The following is a 24481-nucleotide window of genomic DNA, read 5'->3' as shown; positions in this document are numbered from 1 at the left end:
TCGTGGCAAACTTTCACTAATCATTTGTAGTCGGGAGAGCAGATTCTGAAGATATCTCATCCTTAAATTCGGTCTACTCTACTTGGAAACAACATTCCAGTATTAATTATTAATCGATGTAAACTAATCTTCAGTATTATCTTCCATAAACAGCAAGAGGACTTCTTTAGTTGCATTTTTGTATAAAAACAGTGAAGTTCTGGTTTTAAAAGTTGAATAAATCAAACCTCATGGTTACAGAACAAAGACGTATTATTATCTGCTATAGTTTCAGCCACAGAGATTTATATCTCCTTGAATATTGGCTTTATTCCGTGGTGCAAATCCTAATAAACTCATAGCTATGCTTTAAAATAAAAATATGTTGGAATTCAATCATGTATGTGCTGAGAATGCCACTATATTCCATTATAAATTCTAGTGTTAATCATATACAGTAGTAATATCAAAATGTCTTGCTTAATATTAGTCAATGATTAGCACATAATAATTGATGACATTTCCGAAATGATGTCAGTGATGGAAACAGAAACCAGATGAAAAACAGAAAATTATTACCATTAAAACGTAAACTCCAAATAAGAAAACAAACACGCGTACACTTTTAAGAGATAAAATATTTGACTTAATTCGTCTTTTTTGTTAGAATAACTAGAAATTGTTTTAAGAAGTTACAACGGATGTGTTCATCACGAGAAAATAACAAAAATAAACAACTAAGTGATTATCTCGGCGTTAAATTGAACGAAAAAAATCAGCCTTTCACTTGTTCGGATATCCTTTCTATAAACAAAAAAAAATAACTTAAATATAAAGAGCCATTAGGCTTCATTTCGGCGATATAAACATTATTTATCCCCTTAAATTAAACAAAAATAACTTTTGCCTGTAGAAAGTAACTGAGATGAGAAGAGGAACTTGTAGGTGGATGGTTGACTTTCCTAGTATTAAAATACAAATTGATGCGGCCAACACCATCCCTTGACACCCCCGTATTCCTTCTCGTGCATATTTCTCCCCAGATACTCTAAATGCAAACATTTTTGAAACCTTTTTGTCCGTTTTGGTATTTTTTTTTTCAGTGTTATGAAAGTGAGTTGTGTCTGTTGTGCCTTCGAAAGCTCAGAGATCAGCGGTAAACGCTGTTCATCTGCGTATCCAAACACTCCGAAGCTCTCCATCGATCGGCATTGTACCACACACACCCGCCTCACCCAAGGCGTTTGGGAGGAGAAGGAAGAGAGGGGGGAACGCGCAAGAGAAAATCGGTTTCTGATTGGATACGAAGCATTCTCCCGGACTGATGTCGTTCTCATTTTCCCCTCCAGCTCCCCCGCAAGCATGCAGGGAGTGAAGCGCAAGCAGCCATTGAAATGTTGATGAGCCGCCGGTGAATGCTCGAGCACTATTGGTCAGCTGACTCTGACATCTCGGCTCGACTTTCTATAAATGAGAAATATCCAGTGTAGTGGAGCGCCCGGCGAAAGGCAATTGCTGTCAAGTGCACGCCTCCGCCTCAATCCCTGGCTCTTGTTCTCGGACAGACCGAGTCAGCTTGACTTGATAGGTCCCAGTGGCTGCGGCTCCCCAGTCACCGGCGGGCAACCTCGGTTAGCCGCTAGCATTTGCCATTTTCATAATTTCCATCTGTACGGCATATTTTCACCAAGTGCTTCTGTCCGCTCCACAAAGACTCCGTTCTGTAAAAGAAGCCACCACCAAACCCCCAATGGCATCTCTCACCCAATCTTATTCCACTTACTCCGCTGCATCACCAGAAGACTTCGGCCCGGATTTTTCTTGCGAAGATTTTCCCACCGCATACACTTCTACAGCAGTCCTCAGCCAGTTAGCGGGAGCAGTTCAGTATTCCAACCCTCCCTCACACCCCTTTCAAGCACGTGTGTCCCGAGACCAGTCTGCCATGCCACCTCGACCCTGTCGTTATGACGATCCAACTTCTGGCAGAGATGCATCTCCAGAAGATATGAGTCAAGATGCCGAAGAGAGGCCCGCATGTGACTACGCCACTCACAACTTAGCTTCTCTGCAGTACAAGGCTTGTATGCCAGGTGAGTTACTTTTACAGGGGGTATTCTATTTGTGCAAGAATGCAATGTTTTCATGTTTTAAATTTTTGAAAATATAATCATAAAACTTATAAATTCTTAATTATCGCTAATTATTATGAATTTGCTTTTATCTGATTATACTTATTCGTAGGTTGTGGATACAAACTGAAGTATTCCTTCCGAGATAAGATCCTCAGATTAAAGAAAACAATCACAGTGTAGTATTTTACTATATTGTAATAACTAAATTTTACTTTGCTGCATATTTTGCTATGTACTTACTGAGTTCTATACTTCTGCTCAATTTACTTCAGCATTTGAACTTCGCCAATTATTTCTTTCTATAGTTAAGTAGTTTTAGATCATAAAATTTTCTAAGGCTTTTCCCTTGTGTGCGGTTGTTGGCTATTTAATAAGGATAATATACAAATAGCAGATAGACTTATTGTAATTAGAGAATTCGTGTTCGCCATCGGGAGTTTTAATTCTTCTAGGTATCTGAAAGTTCCAGTTCCAAATTCATGGTCATGAACAATTAAGTGCAGTCATCAAGGATGTGTTTAGATCTTTTGAATAATGGTGCATGTAACAATTACTGCTAATGTTAATAGTGATACAGTGGGCATTAACTATTTGTGTTTTATTTGTAATAAACATGAGCAACATAATCAAGTCAGATTCCTTTACGGTCGGATGAAATTTTAACTGCTAAATTCGCCACTCAGAGGATAATTGAAACTGGACTCAGCATTCAGTACTCTTAAGCAATGATAGAACTTGGTGCTTCAGTGTATTAAAAAAGAAAACTTTGTTTAAGAAAGGATTTTCTTTGAAGTAAACAAGACGTTTGGATGCTTAGCTATCTGATCCTAAAGGACATCCTTACATGCTAAACAATAAATTCTAGATCCGATTCCTATTAAGGAGGAAATATATGGGAATTCTTGCAGAAGGAGAAGATTTAAACAGCCATGTTTGTCATGTAGATGCAAATACTGAGCATTTCAGTGATAGCTATGGTTCGTATGTGATGTACTCCTAACTTGAAAAGGAGGTTGCTGCAGTTGAAGTTAAAAATTATGCCACTGACTTTATAAGGCTCCACAATTTAAAATTATTCCTGATAATAAAATCCTAAAGTTCTTTATTTTGCTCTGCTAGGACAAACTTGCACGATCACTTTCTACACAGGAAGAGATTCACTTAACTTGAAAACTAACTGCATGATACGTCGCGCTGTCTTTAAGATGGAACAATTTTTGGTGGATTAAACCACCTTTTAAGGAAAATTGAAGCGCACATCTTCATCTCCTCTTCCCTATCCGAACAGTTATCCACTTCGACGCTATGTGCCTAATATAAAAAAGAGATATCTGAAAATACAACACATATCCGAATGATTATGATATTGTATTGGGTCGCATCGAGGAATCAAATAGACGATATAATTAATCAAGTAACAGTAGCTGAATACACAGAAGTATGCAAAGGAAAATATATGACGAATAGATGCATCATGCGATATGACAACATGGCAAGATGATAGTGGTCGTGGCAGTAGTGAGATGGTGTATGATTCGTTTTCTTGGCACATGCCGAGTTTTCTTGGCACATGCACGGATATCAGTGGAGAATGTCTGTAATTCAAGATCATTACTGATCTTGAATTACAGACTCATACTTTGCTTTTTCCATCTGCTAACGGCTATTTGCAGAAAGATAATGCGCCATGGTAGAGATGATTTCAGCAATGGACCAGGAGCAAGGACGACTTTATTATAATCCACTGATGTGCTTATTCACTTCATCTCATTCCAAATGAATGTCTGTAGGATGGGATGGAACAGGCGGATGTTCTCAACAGCGAACCATCCGAGTCTAATATGAGGCGCTTGTGATGAAGCCAACATGGGCCACATTCCTGTTGAACTCTTTTTGCTGAGAAGTTCATGATCCAGATGAATTTAGACAAGAAAAGTTATCAGTGATTTAGTTGATAAAAACACTGGGCAAGAGTGCATAACGACACAGTGACAAAGAACTACATAACAGCGTTAGCATTGCTTCTTTTCACTCACGCCACAAGAGAAAGATAAAATAAAACTATGTGCTACCTTCTTGATCTTTAATTTTGATTTCATTATTTCTTCTGCTTTGATCCCGAGTCATTTTATGGTTTTTCAACGCAATTATTTAAGAACGAACTAACTAACCATTGTCATCATTTACTGAATAGTCTATAAAATAAATTTACAGAGTTCATATGTTTATAAAAATGGAATGCAAGCCTATCTGATTCAGTAATGAACCTACTTCTTAATATCCAACGTCGTTTCTATGAAAAGGGGCATAAACTGCGCTTAATTTATGCCCTTACATAACTAATTCCAGTATTAAAAAACCTTTCTGCAATTTTGATACAGGTTAATATCATTTTGCACTTATTGAACAGACATGCATCTATGTGCAGATACAGAAATATTTTATTCACTATTGTCGGGTTTTAAGTAATTCTCGATTCGTTCAAATCTTCCGTGTGATATTTTTACATCGTTATTCTGCAGACGAATTTCAAACATGTTAGTGGTTTATAGTTTGTTTATAACCAACTAAAACATTCCTGCACAAAAAACCTGTAGAACATTTTTAATTCGTAATGCATCTTACTGATTATTAATCTGGATATTCCCAGTATGGAGTGATTACCAAAAATAACAGTAATTGCGATAAAAAAAAAATCGGTTTGTTTTTCATAAACAGCAGTTGGATCTTAGAGATTATAATCTTATCGGGTTGGCAGTCTGTAAAATGTGCTTGTCTAGTAATCTGTCCAAAAAGAAACCGAACTTTTCGAAAGTAGAAGAAACAAGTGGCGCCACCTATTTTATCTTTTCGTTGTCGAAAGCGGCAACCTTCGTTAGTGTTGTGTCAGTCAACTGTTTATGACATTTGTTTCATTAGAAGCCGAGTTATAGTGCCAAGAGTGACAGCGTGTTTTGACGAACGGTCGTTCGTTTGTCACGATATTCATGCCGTACGCGACGAATTCTCGCTATAAATCGCTTCAAAACTTCGAGATAAAACTCACCATTGACCATTTGGCCAGGCGGAACGAATTCTTTGTGGATAATGTCCTTGGAATCGTAGAAACAAATCAGCATTGTCTTACTTTTGACTTCTCCAAGCGACTTTTTTTCGGATGCCCCTCTTCTGGTGGTCTCCACTCTGGCGCTTTGTTTCGGGCTCATACTCAAAACACCGCGTTTCGTCACCAGTAACGATCGTTTCAAGGAAGTTTGAGTCCTTACGGTATTCAGTTCGATACTTTTTTGGTCGTCGGTCAACTTGTGGGGAACAAATCACGAATTTAATTTACGAAGGCCCAAACTCTCGGTCAAAATGTTGTGCACAGTTGATTTTGGAATCCCCAATTCATCTTCAATTAATCTCACGGACGATTTCGGGTTTGTTTTGATGAAATCACAACAACTTTTTGGATGTTAACTTCGCTCAGTGCATTTTTTGTACGGCCAGGCTTTTCCTCGTCCTCAAGCGTCTCACGACCACTTTGAAATCGCTTAAACCACTCCTAAACTTCAGTACGGGATAAGCATTCATCACCGTATGCTTTATGAAGCATTTGATGCGTTTCGGTAAAACTTTTACCAAGGTTAACACAAAAGTCAATCGCAGCTCTCTTTGAAACTCATTTTCCGACCGTTCGTCAAAACACACTGTCACTCTTGGCACTATAACTCGGCTTCTAATGAAACAAATGTCATACACAGTTGACACAACACTAATGAAGGTTGTCGCTTTATAGAACAGGTGGCGTCACTAGTTTCTTTTATTTTCGAAAATTTTGGTTTCTTTTTGGACAGAGGGTCTAAATGTAATTTTAACCTGAAATCTTCACTCTGGGAATTCCTAGTCGCCTTTACTACGAAATCAAAGATGTCCCTTCAGTGAACATTAAGATGATGGACTAGAATGAAACGAAGCACAGAAGTTAACATATCTTGTGGTGGGAACTGTAAAATAACAAAAACTACAAAGAATCAGACTTCGACTGGAATTGGTTTAGCAATGGTTGCTTTAAGAATAGCACGGAAGCCTCGTGTTCCGAACACCAAAAACAAGTAAAGCAATTATTGTTTAAGTTGTGGGATTTGGTTTTCCGCTGGTTTTCAAGATAAAAGAGATTTGGCATCTCAAAGGTTTACAGATTAAAAATCTTACACCCTATGAAGTTTTGGAAACTAACCTAATCTCTCCTTTTAACTTACAACCTTAACCTTAACTTAACTTCCCATTTTTAGCTGAACGGTTTACCTCCATGATACACTAGTACAGTCAAAAGAAACCACAACAACCCTTCGAAAATTAATCATAGCAATGGCATTAAAGAAAACTTAGTTCTTCGGGACAAACAAATCCATCGTCATAGTGATCGGATGGTGTTTCACATAAAATCGTGCGCTGAGTGCATGGGAAAAAAAGTTCCATATACACCGCACCTGGCTGACCTTGCATCACAAGATTACTCCGATTTAGAAGTAAATAAGACTATTTCATTAGAGGAAAAAGGATTTGAACTTTTAGTGGCAGTAGAAAATGTTGTGTCCTGTCGACATTCATTGTTTGAATGCTAGAGAATTTCATCATTATTATCCTCATCATCATTTGCTGGTGATATCATACCATTTCAGATTGCATAGAAATTCATATCTGTATTCCCCACGCTTTGATTTATCCACAGTTTTATTTCTAACCCAATTCTCCTATCTAAAATTATTAAAACTAGTTTGAAAACTGCTGTCCTGTATTCTACTAGTTTATGGTTTGACTATTTATTCTTATTCCATGACCATGTTTTATTTCTAATCCAACTCTGAGATTTATAATTTAAAATTGATTCGAACAGTCTCGTTTACTGCCAACTTGGCCTATCGGCGTATTTCTCTATTATTCCATACATTTATTCCACAGGCTCCTCAGCCTACCTTGCATATACAGCTAATCTATGTCCATCTTTAATTTGCCATCTTCACTAAAAATGAGCATTAGCTGTAATGTATAATATTCAAATAGGCTCACTTCTGAGGATGATGAGTTGGTTTTCGTGACTGTTTTCACTGTTTTAGCATTTTGATTGCTCATTTTCGTACCAAATTTGACTCAGCATTTATTTGATTTCGCAAAAGACTCTTAAATATTTCAGGCATATGTTTAAAACGTTAACCACATTATTACCACATAGCAGTCCAAATTATTATCTCTTAATTGAATGCCGTGTTTATTAACAGCTTTCAGGAGAGGATAGAATCCTCTTTTTTAACCATGGAATTAAAATGTTTGTAGGAAAATGGAGAAAAATTATATTAGCAAACCAAACCTTCATTAGATATATTTTTGAGTTTATTTTGAAACAAGTAATAGTAATATCATAAGTAAATATAAGACACTTGCATTTGTTTTCATTTGCATTCGTGTTTAGCGAGGCCGTTCTGTATCACAGCAACTCAATAGAGAACTATTTTTGGATCATTTGCTGTTCAAAGTTTGTTTAATGTTATTGGTTCTTCTGTACGTGTGTCAAGAACGACTGACATACAATTTCGAAATCTTTTGTCAAATTTTGCTGCTACAATCAGTCTACAGAAACCACAATTAAGAGGCTCAGGTTTTCCTCTGGGTCAAACAGCTGTTTTGCTATTTTGTTTTTGTTTTTGATTCTGTTTCGGCGACCAACTCTCCTTAGATCAGCTTCCGGCAGCACATTCCTGAATGCTGTTAGATTTCTTCCCGATATATTCGTTTTTACACGATTTTACCATTGATGTTAGTAGTTCGCTCCACTAATTTTTCTAAGAGTCGTCATTTCTCTGATCTTAGAAAAACTGTTTTATTTCTAAATAAAACAGTTTTTATTGTTTTATTTAGATCCAACACTCAGATCCATAAGTTAAAACGAGATTGAGCTTTATTTTGTACACTGTTACTTCAGTGTTTTGCCTAACTGCGCACTTATCGTATTCTTTTTAAATTTATTCAGCTGGCTTCCATCATTACGCAAGCTTTGCTGTTGTTGTTATTATTATTATCATCACGTGACACCGCCAAATCTAAGGCCTTACCGCAGGAGGGAGATATTCCACACCTTGCAACCCACCATCTGCACTACTTGATCTTCCTCCATACTACACCACTATCTCCACAATATGGCATCCATTTCCCGCTAATAATATTTCAGTCTGTCAACTGCGTGTGTTCGCTGCCCAGTTTTTCTATATCATGGATGAAAACCCGATGTTTTCATCCATTATGACTTTTTTGTTTTGTTTTTCTATTGCTGGCAAGTAACATTTAGTACAAAGTAACTCAGTTTACCTAAAGAGACCTGAACCTTTGTTATTTTGGACGGTGTGAATAAAATAAAGAACTGAGTTTTACATCTCCGATTTTGATGCCTCTTTGATGCCACTTTCCTTCCAAAGGCAATCCTATAGATTTTATACCTATGTTCTTGCATTGCGTTCGGTTCCAACTGTTGATTCGGACAATTGTGATCTTGGCACCTTGTCATATGTATTTTCCCGGTATGCCAAACTTAAATAAAGATGATATTTTCATGATTTCTGAACTGTTTGTCTTAAAGAGAAAATCTGATCCTGACAGTCTCATTTGGCCTGAACCCAGCATGTTCTCCGGGTTTCTCTCTTCCATAATTTATTTTCTTATTTTCTTTCATATATCTTATCGGAATCACTTAGAAGGGAAGTTGTCTGTAATTCTCATATTCAATTTTATTCCTTTTTTTTGCAGATCAGCATCACTCCATTCATTTAAAATCATCTCTTCTGACCAATGCAAGCCTTCTGAAATGTATTCATATTTCCCTTCAATATTTTAAGCAGCATTTCGGTCACGTTGAAGACGTTTTCAAAGTAATTACTCCAAAGATCCAAAATGTTTTAAGATTTTATGTCACATTTATCATCTCCGATTCCTTTTGCATTATCTTTTCTTCATTTGTAAGGTTTCAGAATAGCTTGTCGAATATTTTTACACCTTCCTTTATCCTCTATTCTTCCGAAAATTCTTTCAATGTTTCTCATTTTTGTTTATCTAATTTTGGACATAACTATTTCTTACATTTTTTTCTCTGTGTGCTGTAAGAGCAAATATTGACTTACACGTCAACCGTTTTCTATATTATTTTCCCTTTTCTTATTTTTTTTCCTTCTAGCAAGATGTTTACAATGCCCTGCTTGCTGAACCTTAAAGTTTTCTTTGTATTTGGACTAGGTTTATACAACTAGGCTTTGAACTCCGAAGTGTAAAGTTCATCTCTGAAAGTGCTTCTTTGATTTATTTTAAATGTTGTGTCATTTTTTTCGGTATAGCACTCATTTTTGTCAATCAAAACACCATATTCATGAACCGAAATCCAGTACAGCGCTTCTCATCGTTATTATTCTGCTCATTTTATTTTTATTATTGCAAGTTAAACGAGTCAACATTAATGACAACACTCTTTTAATTTAAATGGTTAAAAATTTTGGTTTGGGTTGCTTTAATTGACATTCCAGCCGAATAAACGAACAGGCCAGTGTCTGGGAATGTCTATTTGTTGCGTACATTCTTCGGCCAGTTCTGTTTTTCAAGATGGAAAACCGAGTTCGTGAGGTTAAAATCCCTGCTCTCTCTCTCTCTCTCTCTCTCTCTTTCTCTTTGTTCTTTTTTATTGCTCACCTAAAACATAATTTCCCCCCAAAATATCGCCTTTTTAAATTGAAAAGGTGGAAACTGATCTTATAATTCCTTGCAAAATTATCGATCTTTGTCTGACTTTTACGGTTTCAGCCTAGTTGCATGCAAAGTGAAAGCAATAGTATTTTTTCTTTGATCAAGTACACTTTTACTTTGAATGTGTTGGAGAAAATTAGCTCTGCTGTATTTTATGTTTAACGACGTGCTTTGCTCTGTTCAGTATACATTTTTGTTTTGTTTTGTTTTGTTTGGATTTGCTTGTCTCTATTTTAGGGAAGAATTTCTAGATAATAAAACCATCATAGGCCGCAAACTCTAAATATGGATTCTCGTGATCGAATCTGAAATTAATAACTGAAACTAATTAAAACTATGGAATCAGAGCGAGAGAAACTCGGGGAGTGTTGCAGAGTCGGGAAGCATGTTTTCCGCTAACGGATTGCGTATGGCTGTATGCATTTGTGTTCGGACAATTCATCGCCGAGACAATTCGTCGCGGGGAAAATTTATAACAGAAAAATTCATCGCGCGAACTATTGATCGCTGAAAATGTTATTCGCTAGAAAATTGAAATGATATTGCGTTAATACCGATATATGAAAAGTAAATGCGTGAAAGATAAATTTCACAAAATATAATTTTATTATATATCTAAGTCCGCGCGGTTAGCCCAGTGGCTGGTTGCTTCAGAACCATATGCCTGGGAAAGGAGTGTCCTGGGTTCGTTTCCCGTCGCTGACGTGAGGAGTGTAGGATCTTTCTCAGACATAACAAACAACAATCCAGTCCTGAGAAGATAACGCTTCTACAGACATACGATACGCTGGGAGGCATAAGGCCGACCACCTCATCCTCGTATAACATTTGCGGTTATAATTTTGTAAATAGTAATATTCCATCAACAGAATCTGTAATATCGAAGTAAGAAAGAACATTTATACCATTTTAAGACGAAACAGAAATGAGGAAACTCATAAATCAATAAGATATTGCTTTCACTGTATAAGAATAAAACATATTATGAAAATCTAAATAAATAATACATAGATCTTTCGCTCTTTTACCTTTACGATGTCGAGGGTTTCTATTCCTTATAACCGCAACCGTTATACGAGGATAAAGTGGTTGGCTTAGGCCTCCCGGTCTATGTTTGTAGAAGCGTTACGTTCTCAAGGACGGTTTGCCTGCTTACGGGAGGAAAAATCCCATATAAACTGGGGAGAAAAACCCTGCAGTCCTCGCCCAAGACCGGATAACTTGATTATGTCTGAGAAAGATCCTACACTGCTCACGTCAGCGATTGGAAACGAACCCAGGACACTCCTTTCCCTGGCATATGGTTGTGAAGCTACCAGCCACTGGGCTAACCTCGCGGACTAATACATAATAAAATTATATTTTGTGAAATTTATCTTTCATTGCATTTACTTTTCACATATCGGTATTAACGCAATATCATTTCAATTTTCTAGCGAATAACATTTTCAGCGAATTTTTTCAGCGATCAATAGTTTGCGCGATGAATTGTCCCCGCGATGAATTGTCCATTCGATTATTTTTCAGCGATGAATTGTCCGTGAACCATGTGCATTTTGCCTGAAAGTTTGGCAATACAAAAGATAGAGAGAAAAAAAAAAAGAACTGTCCATAACATATTCGAGCTAAGGAGATTCTTGTTTCCAAACACTAAAACCATAATGCCGTTCTCTCCACACTGTAATTCTATACGTGTTTGTTTCTTATTGCTATGGCAACACAGATTCCGATTGGACACTACTGGAAAGTTTAGTTGGATGTTAAAAATCTCTATTTGGGAATGCCGTCATTAATATGAAGAACAATTGTATTTTATACGGTAATTTTTATTAAATTGTGAGTATTATAAATTTGACTGCGTTTTGGAGGACTCCCTTGTATGACTTTTATTGATAAAAGACAATGATACAAAACTACGTGAATCTCTTAAGAAACTGATACACTTCATGGCTGGGTCTATTCTATCTTTAATTCTAACTTCTCCCGCTAGGTGTTCATTCAGACGCCTTCTGCCCGGAATACGGAGGATCCATCTACGGACAACCGCACAGTCCTTATAAAGTTCAGAGACAAGCGGCCAACATCAGAGAGAGGAAAAGGATGTTGAGCATCAACAGCGCCTTCGAAGAGTTGCGTCTGCACGTGCCTACGTTCCCTTTCGAAAAGAGGTTGTCTAAGATAGACACCTTGCGGTTGGCCATCGCCTACATCGCTCTTCTGCGGGAGATCCTGGTGTCGGATTACGATCCGCTCACCCACATTGAGAAATGTCTAAAGGGAGAGATGAAGGACCACAATCCGGAGTGGAACACGAGTGGTAGGTGGCGCTTCGTATTTTGTTTTATATGTGTGTGTTTAATTTTAATTTTTATTTTTTTTCAAATTGATGTACTCATAGTTTAATTCCAATCATATGTTCATATTTAAATTTAATATAAAAAATATCTTATTAAATGGCATGTAAATTGCAATTATGCCTAATCTACTTTAGCAGACTAGGCGTAGCTTAGTTCCTATCAACATTTCTGCACAGGATCCATCCATAATTTTGAGATATAGTTCTAATTCAGAACAGAATGCCATTAAAAACGATTTGATAGCTGTTTCGAGATCGTCTAAATCTTAAGGTATGAATTATTGCTCTGCTACGTATCGATTTCCAACTAATTCTCGTATCCAATATACCCATCCAGTTCGCTGAAGAAAGCTTTGAGATCTTTACGAACAAAGCATCAACAGCTAATGCAACATTCTAGAGGATACGTGCTGATTCAAGATTTCCATTAGCGGCTTGAGGAAAGAAAAAGTGCTACGAACAAACTAAACAATCCGTTGAAATTCATCAAAGGTTACCATGCACAAATAAATAAATAAATAAATCATCATCCTTTCAGGGATTTAGGCCCACTGGCCTGTTCCGGTCTCTTCCATCTTTTCCTTGGTTGTCCTCGACTTCTATATCCTCCAACTGGGTGGTGTCGGAGGTTTTTTTTGGGGGGGGGGAGGGGCCTTGAACTGTTCATTTTTTCGATATGTTCAATCCACTTCTTTCGATATTTATATACTTTGGCAAATACTGAGTCTATTTTTAGTTCACGTATTTCATGTGCTTCTTCTGCCTATGGTTCACATTATTCATTATTCTCTGTTATTCATTATATGGATCATATTATGAAGTAAAGTGGTACTAAATCCGATATCAAAATTAGAGATGTTAATCTCAGCTCTTTGCTTTATGCGATGATGTTATACGAGGGTAGTCTGAAACGTTCTCGGCCTCAACCATAGATGGCAACACTATTGGGACGAGTTTTTTTTTTCTAAGTTGATACATCTGTCATAAGCATCCATGTGAAATTGCAAGTAATTCTATCAAGTGTTTGTTTTCTACAGTTGTCCGAAGCAAAAGTGTTGTCTGTATCCCTTGAAATGGATAAAATTGAGTATCGTGAGGTTATAAAAATCTTTGTAAAAGAAGGTTTGACCGCAAAAGAAATGCATTCGAACTTCATAAAAGTTTATGGGCCCTCTTCTCCTTCGTTTTCGACAATTAAGAAATGGCTGCCGAGTTTAAACGTGGCCGTACCAGCCTTGAAGATGATCCACGTGAAGGACGTCCAAAAAGTGTAACACCAGAAATCATTGATGAAGTGCACGGTATGGTATTGGATGACCGGCTAGTCAAAGTGCGTGAAATTGCGGAGACTATAGGCATTTCGAAAGAACGTGTAGGATTTATTTTGCATGAAGAATTGCAAATGAAAAAGCTTTGCGAAGATGGGTGCCGCGCTTGCTCACAGCAGATCAAAAACGCACTCACGTGAAAATCTCTGAACAGTGCTTGCAGCGTTTTAACAAGAATAAAACTGATTTTGTATATCGATTTATTATTATGGATGAGACTTGGATTCACCATTACACACCAGTATCCAAACAGCAATCAAAACAGTGGAAAGAAGCCGGTTGTTCAGTGCCAAAGAAGACAAAGTTGGTTCCATCAGCAGGAAAGGTCATGGCATCAGTGTTTTGTAATGCTAAAGGCATTTTTGTTTATTAATTATCTTTAAAACGGTAAAACAATAACTGGGGAATATTATTCCGATATTTTAACCAGACTAGACAAAAAACTTCGTGAGAAAAGACCCGGTTTGCTGAAGAAAAAAAGTCCTCTTTCATCAGCACAATGCATCTGCTCACAAAGGTGTTTTGGCAATGGGAAAATTAAGGGATCTTGACTATGAATTGTTGGAACATCCACCCTATTCCCCAGATTTGACTACCTCTGACTTCTATCTCTTCCCAAAAGTAAAACTCTCCTCGCTGGGCAGCATTTTTCTTTAAATCAAGAGGTGATTGCAGCTGTAGAGGGGTATTTTGGAGATCTTACTGAGAACCACTACAGGGACGGGATAATGGCGCTGGAGCATCGCTGGAACAAATGTATTAGTCTTAATGGATCGAACTCAGGTCCTTCCGACCAAACGGTTTCGTCTACAGTCTTATGTTGATAAATAAAAATAATTTCGAAATTATAAATTCGTTTTTTCATTGTTAGGCCGAGAACGTTTCAGACCACCCTCGTACTTCTAAATAAATCCTGTGCAAGTCTGGAAGATTCCCTGACTAAATTGAATAACGATTGTAATAAATTTGGAACGAAGGTCAGCAACAACTTCTTATGCACAATTTTTAGTAGAGATGGTAAGTTAAATATGAAAATAGACAACAGAATCAACAAAGCTGGTATGGTAGGAAGTCAACTCAATAAATGTATATGGAATAAGAGAGAAATTAGTCAAAACGCTAAATTAACTGAATACAAGTCTTGTATACAAGACAGTGTTCACAACTTTAACTTGTGGATCTGAGAGCTGGGTCAGAAGTAAAACACTTCACCAAAGAATAGAGACCGCAGATATGAGAGTCCTGAGAAAGATTACGGGCATGAACAGATGACATCAATGGCAATATCATATTAAACATGAGGATATTAGGAAAGAACTTGACATTGTCAGCATCCAGGAATTCATTAGCAGAGCTAATATCAGGTTTTATGGTCACTTAAACAGAATGGGAGAGGAAAGATTAGCAAAATAAGTGTTCTCTGCCAGGTTAGCAGGAAAAAGACCCAGAGGAAGACCAAGATATAGGTGGATTGATACGGTACAAAGTGCCTTAGATGATAGAAATATAAGATCTGACAATGTTGGAGTCTTGACAGGTAACAGATTCATTTGGAGGAAAATTGTAGATAGGAAGTTAGTAATGATGTAATTTTTTTCATGTAGTACTATCATATCTTGTACACCCCTTGAGGATACGTATCAGGAATATGATGATGATGATGATACAGCGGCGGTGAGTCCGATATAGATAGTACGGCACCATCTTATGAAACCAACATGAAGCTATTGGTTATAATGTATTTTTTGTCTGTACATTGCGTGTGTTCTCCTAGCCGGACTGCGTGTTCTGACGGACGAAAAACTCGAGTTTCCGGGAGGAAAAAAAAAACTCTCTATCCTTAATGAGACCGTCCAACTCATCTTTAGTAGAAAGGGACCAAATAAAGGTACTTCACGTCATGGACAGGAATCTAACTCCGGTCTTTCCGACTAAAGGAATTCATCTATATAGATATTAAATAACAGTGGTGGCATTGGTATCCTTGACAGACCCCCCTCTGTTTATTAATTTCCATTCTGTAACTTTTTTTATTTATTCTTACATCTGTTTGGTTGTTCTGATACATATTAGTTACTGCAGCAAGCAGCTGATTTGGAATATTTAGATTCTTGAGTATAGTCCACAGTTTGTTCCTTTGGACTCTGTCAAAGGCTTTCTGATGGTCTACAAAGGCTATATGCGTTTCTGTGTTGTATTCTCAATGTTCTTCCATAAGTTTTGAAATGTAAAAGCTGAGTCAATGTACTATCGTTCTTTTCGAAATCCATTTTGTTCTTCGCAAAGTTTATCTTCTACAAATTCTGAAATTCATATTCGTGCATTTCCATATATATATTCCATATAACCAGTATTTAGAAGACTTATTCCTCTGTAGTTTTCACAGTTGCATTTATCGCCTTTTTTATATACTGGAATGATAATTGACTTATTCCAACCATCGGGGATTTTTCTTAATGCTAGATATTGGTAAATAATTTTAAAAATCTTTTGATAAATGGGATGTCTGCATATTTTATAAGTTCTATATTTATTCCATCTTCTCCAGGAGATTTTTCTGATTTACTGTGTTGTATTGCTTGTTAGATTTCTTGTAATGCTATTTCTTACACTGTTTAGTTAGTGGTTAGTATTGATTCGTTACTATCTTGGAAGAAGTCCAACCAGTTTTTCTCTTTGATTATTTCAAGTTTCACTTTTCCTTTTACCTCCTTATTCACATTCCTTAGAATTTTGTATAGTTTGGTCTCTTCGCTGTAAGATATCTTTCCAATTTTGCTATGAAATATGCCCTTGTTTCTCTATTCTTTTTTCGACATGCCTTCTTGCAATTGCTCTTTTGTATTTATAATTAATTTTTCTTATACTGATTTTATGTTTATCCATTGTTTATACTCTTCTTTTGTGTCTTTGATTATTGCTTCAATGCTTTCATCCCAGTTTCTTATTCTCTTTCTCCTCTTCCATTTACTTTTTGTTCCAAGGCATTCTATTGCTTCATTTATTAATACATTTTTAAATTACTCTATTGTGTTTCTACATCATCATTTTCTTCTTTTATTTGTTCTAGCTTTTCATGCATTCTTTTCGAATAAAGGTCGTTGATAGTTTTATCATCCAAGAGCTGAACAATAAAACATTCCTGGGAGATTTCTCTTGGCACTGATTTCGTTAATTTTAAACCATCCTGGGGTATTCTTAATTTTCTTTGTAAGAGATAATGATCAGATTCTATTTCTGCACTTCTAAATACCCTGCTATCTAGTATCATACTAACTGTTTTCCTATTAGCTATTATATAGTCTATTATATTTTAGGTTGTTGATTCCCAAGTGAATTTACGGCAATCTTTATGCTTGAAAAAAGTGTTAGTAATTTGTAAGTTATTATAAGAAGAAAAATTCCTAACTCTGTATCCATTTTATTGCATCTGACCTTTTTTTCTTTGTTTCTGTTGTTACTGCTAATTTGCTATTTCTTTCTATTAAGAGTTTGTCTAGATCTTGATGTTTGTGATGGATACTCCTGACATTCCAAGTAGCAACATTCCAGATATTCTTGTTTATTTTCTTTGTTTCCTTTCCTCATCCTGCGCATATCCTACTCGTTTTCCAGAGTGGCAGTCCAGTTACTTCTTTCTTGAGACATTGGAGTAAGAAAAGATTCAGTTGGGTTGGTTGCCGTCCATCCACAGCCTAGGTTGGTGGTGGGGCCTTAGGAAGTGAGGCCTCTGGAGGCCGCCTTAGGGCCTCCAAACTTGCCCTAAGTCTCCCTTGTCTCGTTTATACCTAATCAAGCTTCCCACTGGGGTTTGTATCCAGTCTTCCACTTGATTGCTCAGGTTCTAAGGTTCACCACTAGGAGGGGAGAGTTGGATTGGGGAGTAAGATTCACATCCATTCCCTTTGAACCCATAAATAAATAAATAAAAATAAATAAATAACCACTCATAGCTGGATTTCTGAAATACGAAATGAACAAAGAAAAATAAATATGTAAGTGTCTCTACACAATTTTTTGAGAGATTATTATTATTTTTAAACCAAGTAGGCAAGTATGGTTTCAGCACTAAAACTTGAATATGATATTTCCAAGTATTTCAGAACTTAACGAAACTACTTACCTATCCGCATGAAGTGCCTTGGTATTGTGCTTTTAAAAGACACGATATACGAAGAACTCAGATAAGTTTCCTTTCCTTTGAAGGGTATAACTGGATAACCACAATCAGAGGCACTGATAACATATACGGAGCCCTTCGCAGATTGAGTTTGTACCTTTTAAATAATGATATGCAAATATTTAAATTACTTGATATGCAAAGAATGAACATTATTTGCATCAATAACTTAATATGTTTCGGTCCCTGGTATTCGCTTTTTCAATGATTTTAACAAAAAGTGAGTATTTATCCATGCGTGACTAAAATTATTTTAATCATTGATTTTTTTATTGGATACTGACTTTTATTTAATACAATCAATATAACAACCCAGGTGTTTGTTCTAGGTTTCAAGTATGTGAAAACGTACACATTGAAAGAGGTCTGCTCTTAGTTATGGCGAATTTCTGCTCCATTCCCTGACACTCAATTTAGTTTGGCTATAACATGTTTTGTTTTAAAATTATCCACAGTTCGCGACGATTAAAACATTAAAAGGTTTCGAAAAGTGGAAGAGGCCAGAAACCATAATGTCTTACGTCATATTATGGTCAATAACAGCGATTAGCAGAGAAAACAAACTACTATTTTTTCTTATTTTATTTCTTTCTTTCTTTTTTTTTTTTTTACAGCATTGGAATCTCAGAAAAATTTCCAGATTGCTTTATGTCATGGTGATAGTGATTCTGATGAATAAATTAGACATTATTAACGTATACGCTGTCTGCTTCAAATGGAACTCGAGTCTTGGCATCACGCGCGCAAGAAACTGTTTTCATCAATCTACCTTATGTATTATATCGTCAGAGCGCTAAAATGTATTCCAGAATGGGGGTAAGAATGCCACTTACGCTTCGTTCTGTACTAAAAAACAATAAGAAATCAACTTCGTGTATTTTAAAAATGTACATGTAGTCATCTGTCTCAATAAATTTACTGCCAGCATACTAATAAATTATATTAAACGAAAAAATGTATTATGAATTTCGTACAAATTAAATTGCAATAAATTTTGGGGAAATGTGCAACAAAAGTGCAAATTTCCCAAGGATGTAGTTAAGGAAATAATGTACATCGCTTACAGAAACTATGAGGAGAGATATTTCAGCCACCGCGAACTGCTGTGCAGCTCTCACAAAGTCGTATCGTGTTTATGAGCACGTAGCACCAAGTGATTCAGAGTTCTTGAGGCAAACTAGCCTATTCTTTCTGTAGAGCAAGAATAGGTCTTGTTTGTTTTCTGGAGGTGAATTTCGAGCGGCAATGCATCTCCCTATTGGAGTTGAGATCTTGGGGGCGTGCTGGTCACTCGATTTGATTCACTTCCATTAAGCATAATGCCTCTCCACACCATGACCTTAGCACCGCCGTATCTATCCCTTTCAAGAACATTCTCGCGATGGTAAGCAGTACCACATTCGTGCCAGATCAAGTGTAGTCTACAATCGGACGAAAGACTAAAACGTCTCTCATTTGTAGAGTACATTAGCCCATTGGTGTCTTGTCCAATTTTTATGGATACCGCACCATTGAAAACGTGTTCTACGATGAGCTGTGAATAAAGGGACGCAGACTACAGACCTTCGGACGTATAGGCCTACTTGCCGTAGACGGTCTTGCTACAGTTTGTGGCGAGATCTGCGTATCGGTGCTTGAATGGAGTGACTTGGAAGCTGACCTGCCATGGTGCATCGATTAGTTTTTGCTGCTGAAACCAAAAATCTGTCTTAAAGCTCTGTGGAAGAGTGATGGCTACCTCTTAGCAAACGTCTGGAACACATTCAAGTGGTTTGAAACGCTGCCCAGAGCTTGAATACAACGCTATGTGATATTCCAAACTCTCTGGCAATATCAGTAATTCTGCGGACTTCCTCAAACTTTCCAATAATTCTTTCCTACACGAAATCATCTAGATGATGTCCTTAAGACATTACATGATATCCAAGTTTGCAACTTTCCTTCAAACACAATTCGCTTTTATCCTGGTGACTGCTACCACGTAATCCCTTTGCGGGCGATTCGAAAATGTAATGTATACTCGCTTTTTGTTCGAAATTGTCAGTTATACAAATTGGCACAATTTGATTCGTCTGAATCTGCAGTTTTGGTCGTCAAAAAGTATTCGTCCCTAGGTTTTGGACACCAGTGTATTTTTGGCAGTCAGCTTTTCCTCATTCGATTGAGATGTTCTGACAAGTTTTGTTTATATTTAATTAAATAGTAGTTAATTGGTTTTATATTCAGGGATTGCAAACGTTCTTCATTTGCTAAAATAAGAGCCAGAAGACTTCTGTATTCAAAGCCGAATACAGAAACTATAAAAGTTTCGTGCGAAAATAGGAGGCGAATATACGGGCGCTTTAAGCATACGTGCCACCTATTAGGTTCGGCTAGGGCAACTCGTAGTATGACGGCGAGTGTATTCCCGCAAGCTCTCTGGTCAATTTTCGCAAGAAACTTTTATAGTTTCTGTATTCGGCTTTGAAATGTTGGATTTAATATCCACTTAATTTCTTCATTTGTTTTATGGTTCCACTTGGTATATCCAGCTATTTTTCCTGAGAAATTTCGTTTCTGCTGTTTTTGAATCCGTTTTTCGTTGTTATTTTTTTATGGTCCATTTATCACTTCCACATAATAAAGTAGGTTTCGACAGGACTTTATATAGTCTGATTCGGGCATGATTTTGTACCAGAAGATGGCTTAAATAAATTATTTATTATACCATTTACTTTAACAAAATTTGATATTTTAATGTCTATATCTTGTTCATCTTCATGTGAAAAGTCGCATCCCATGTATTTGAAAGTATTTACTTGATTTAATATTTTATTATCAAACACTGTTTTACTACTTATTGGGTTTTCTCCTTTAAAAACCATTACTTTGTCTTTTCTTTTGATATTCTCATATTATATTGTTCTGAAATTTCATATATATTATTATCATCATCATAACACTAATTAAGGGTATAGACCATATTGGTCTGTTCCGGTCTCATTATCCATCCAATATCCTTTTTTGAGGTCTATCCCTGCCATCACCTTCCAATTGGCTTATATTTTAGTATTTGTTTAGGATGTCGGGTGTTAGCCATTCGGTTTACATGTTCAATCCATTTTTGTTTATAATTGTTTAGTTTTTCTTCTATTGATTTTGTTTTTAGCTTTTTTAAAATGTCTTCGTTCCTTTTTTGGTGTAATAATGTGTATTTTACATTTCTTCTCATAAATCTCATTTCACTGGTTTTTATTATTCGTTTATCTTGTTTGTTTATTGCCAAAATTTCACTGCCATATAATAATGTGGGCACTGCTAAAGTATTGTATATTTTCAAGCGTGTTTCTTTTTGTACTATATTTGGGTTGAGTGATCTATTCATCAGGCCTATACTCTCTAAAAAGTTTGAAGATTTTAATTTTATGTCTTTTTCTCCTTCATATAATATTTCACATCCAAGATAACTGAAAGTATTTATCTGTTCTATTATTTTATTATTAATAACTATTTCGGTTCTAACTGGAGTTTGTCCACAAAATGCCATTGTTTTAGTTTTATCAGTGGAAATTTTCATTCCAAACTGTTCTACTATAACGTTCAAATTATATATTGCTCTTTGTAAATTGTCTTCCTTATCTGATATTATTACCTGATCATCTGCAAATAGCGTATTTATTTTGTTATTCCTGGAAATTTCTATACCTTGATTGTTTAAGGTGTTCCACTGTATTAATATTTCATTAATGTAAATATCGAAAAGTGTTGGAGACAGAGGACATCCCTGTCTTACTCCTTGGTTTATACAAGGTGTCCCAAAATTCACACAAGATTTAAATTTAGCGCCATTTGTGCGGTAAAGTGTTGCCAACGAGTAAAAAAAAGACAGCGTGACAGCTGACGGTTCAGGGTTATTAAAAATGGAGCGCTACACGAAAGAGCAACGCATTTTCATTGTTGAGCAATATTTTAAAAATAATGAAGGTTTGGCAGCTACAGTTCGCAATTTTCGTACAAAATATGGTCGGAATAGTGATTTAACTTCATCAACTGTGAAAAGATTAATTACAAAATTCAAGGAAACTGGATCAATTAGTGATCTTATACACTCTGGCCGTCCTTCAACAAGTCATTCAACAGAAAACATCGAAGCAGTTCGTGAGAGTGTTGCTGAGAGTCCAGGAACATCAATTCTACACCGTGGTCTTGAATTGGGCATTTCGAGAAGCTCTCTACAGCGTATTCTCACTAAAGATTTGCATCTTTATGCTCACGAAGTTCAATTGACTCAAGAACTGAGGCCTACTGACCACACACACACTGAAGAGAGTTCGTTGAATGGATTTTGGAACAACAACAAGTGGATGCTTATTTTTCGAACAAAATCATCTTCAGCGATGAGGCTCATTTCCATCTTGATGGCTTCGTTAATCGACAAAATTGTCGCATTTGGGGTTCAGAAAATCCACGAGTGATTGTTGAGAAACAAATGCATCCACAACGTGTCACTGTTTGGTGGGAATTTTGGGTTGGAGGCATCATCGGTCCATTCTTCTTCGAAAATGCGGCTGGTAAGGCAATAACAGTTAATGGTGCTCGCTATCGCGACATGATAATCCAGTTTTTTGTGCCTAAATTGCAAGATATGGGTGTGGACGACATGTGGTTTCAACAAGATGGTACCACATGCCATACAGCCCGAGAAACAATTCAATTACTGCATGGGTCATTTCGTGGTCGTGTAATTTCCCGTTTTGGTGATCAGAATTGGCCGCCCAGATCATGTGACTTAACGCCGTTGGACTTTTTTCTTTGGGTTTTTTTGAACTCTAAGGTTTATGCCAACAAGCTCACGACCACCCAAGCCTTGAAGGAGGAAATTGAGCACTGTATCAACGAAATCCAGCCACATTTATGCAAAACGGTCATGGAAAATTTCGACAAAAGAGTGCGTATGTGCCAGCAAAGCCGTGGAGGCCATTTACCCGATATGCTATTCCATGCATAACCCTATACTGTATACTTTATGAATCAATAAGAAATTAAAATTTTTAATTAAAAACCTGTGTTTTCTATCAAAATTACTTCTTGCGTGAATTTTGGGACACCCTGTAGATTGTTCTGCAGACAACTTTTCATTTATTTTTATTTTTATTTCATTCCCTTTATATATATTCAATATTGCATGTAGTAAAATATTAGGTATACTTATTCTTTGTAATATATCAAACAGTATATATCTTTTTACTTTGTCAAATGCTTTTTCGTAATCTCTAAACAAAAGATGAGTTTCCAAATTAAATTCTCTTTTTTTTCTATAAGTTTTAAACAGAAAGCTGCATCCATCGTAGATCGTCCTTTTCTAAATCCATTTTGACAATCTAATAATATTTTTAATAAGGTGTTCCACTGTATTAATATTTCATTAATGTAAATATTGAAAATTATTGGGGAAAAAAAAATATATATATACAGTATATATATTATTTATTATTATTTTTTTTTTGAATATACTGTAAGAGTTGTTTGGCATATTTAGATCGGTTAATATTTTAAATAACGTTTATTAATTTTATCAAAGGCTTTTTCATAATTAATGAATGCCACGTGTGTTTCTTTTTGAAATTCTCTTCTCTTTTCGATGAATATTTTTAGAGTGAAAATCTACTTCTATTATCAAAAACGGAAAACCTCATCAGCCGTATAATCTTACGCAAACGATTCTATGACTATAGGATTATATGCCAACGATTATATTCGTTTTACATGTTACTTTAGGATACCTCCTTCCCTCACCCCCCCCCCAAAAAAAAAAACTTTTATTTCTTGATAAAGAGTCCTTTTAAAGATAAAAGATATTCGAATTCAAGTATTTACAATGGAAGGAACTCGTGTAGATGTATTTTCCCGATTGCGCTGAGGAAGGAGCATGTCTGATGGACATGCTCCTTTAGAAGTACTTCGGATATCACACAACAGAGGGCATTATTGGATAAAATATTTAAAAATAAATATGCGAGTAAAGATCTAGGATGAAGAATCAAATTCACTATGATTTTGAAATATGATTTTGAAAAAAGTTCTGAGTTTTCAGAAATCGTGATGATAGAAAAGTCCTTTTCCTGTTTGATGCTAAATACTTTGACAAGACTTTCGCAACGAGGACGTCAGTTGTTATCCGTAGGGATGTTCCGAAAATTTCGATAGCTGTTATATGTGACTGTGTTTTATCTGTGCAAGAATAGTTTTTGGTTGATCAGTAAAAGAGTGTGTGATTGAATAAGTGTTGCTTTTATTTTCAGATCTCACAGCTAGATTGTCGTGGATCAACTGGGAGAATCTGGGAGTGAACCCAAATCGTCGCAGTGTCCTTACTACGCTGTCTCTCACCGCCGATTCTATCGGATGTCACAATGGTTCCCAATGACGTCACAGCACGCGAAAAAAGGTAACAAAATCCCAAAGGCTTGTTCGTGTATAGATGATTTAAGGAAGTTCGTACGGTGGGAGAACTCGCAAACTCTTTCTCAGTCGTTTATTGATATCTCCCGAGTGCGAAGAAACGGAGTGGACTCTTCGATTGGAGCTCCGTTAAGATCGACTTTCTGTACATACTGATGGTTTTCGCTCTCCGTTGAGGAATGGCTCATTTTGATGGGGGCTTTTGTTGCCTATACAGAAACTAACCGCACTTCTTCTGTAATTAACAGCTATAAAGAGCTAAAATGACTTAAAAACGTATAAAGCCGTTGGACTT

At 36.3% G+C, this 24481-nt stretch overlaps 1 protein-coding gene across 1 annotated transcript; it reads left to right on the top strand.

Annotated features, from left to right (window-relative positions):
- The first annotated feature begins 1729 nt into the window (after positions 1-1729).
- On the top strand, positions 1730-24151 carry Fer2 (basic helix-loop-helix domain-containing Fer2). Its single transcript, XM_090403169.1, has 3 exons — positions 1730-2072; positions 11872-12198; positions 24027-24151. The coding sequence occupies exons 1-3, from the start codon at positions 1730-1732 to the stop codon at positions 24149-24151; spliced, it is 795 nt and encodes a 264-aa protein (XP_090259295.1).
- The last annotated feature ends 330 nt before the right edge of the window (positions 24152-24481 follow it).

This window comes from Typopeltis vanoorti, chromosome 13 (assembly GCF_054136105.1).
Source record: "Typopeltis vanoorti isolate ZY-2024b chromosome 13, IOZ_Tvanoo_1.0, whole genome shotgun sequence".
Taxonomy (NCBI): Eukaryota; Metazoa; Arthropoda; class Arachnida; order Uropygi; family Thelyphonidae; genus Typopeltis; species Typopeltis vanoorti.
The sequence above is the reverse complement of the archived record's forward strand: the minus strand, read 5'-3'. Positions and strand labels throughout refer to the sequence as shown.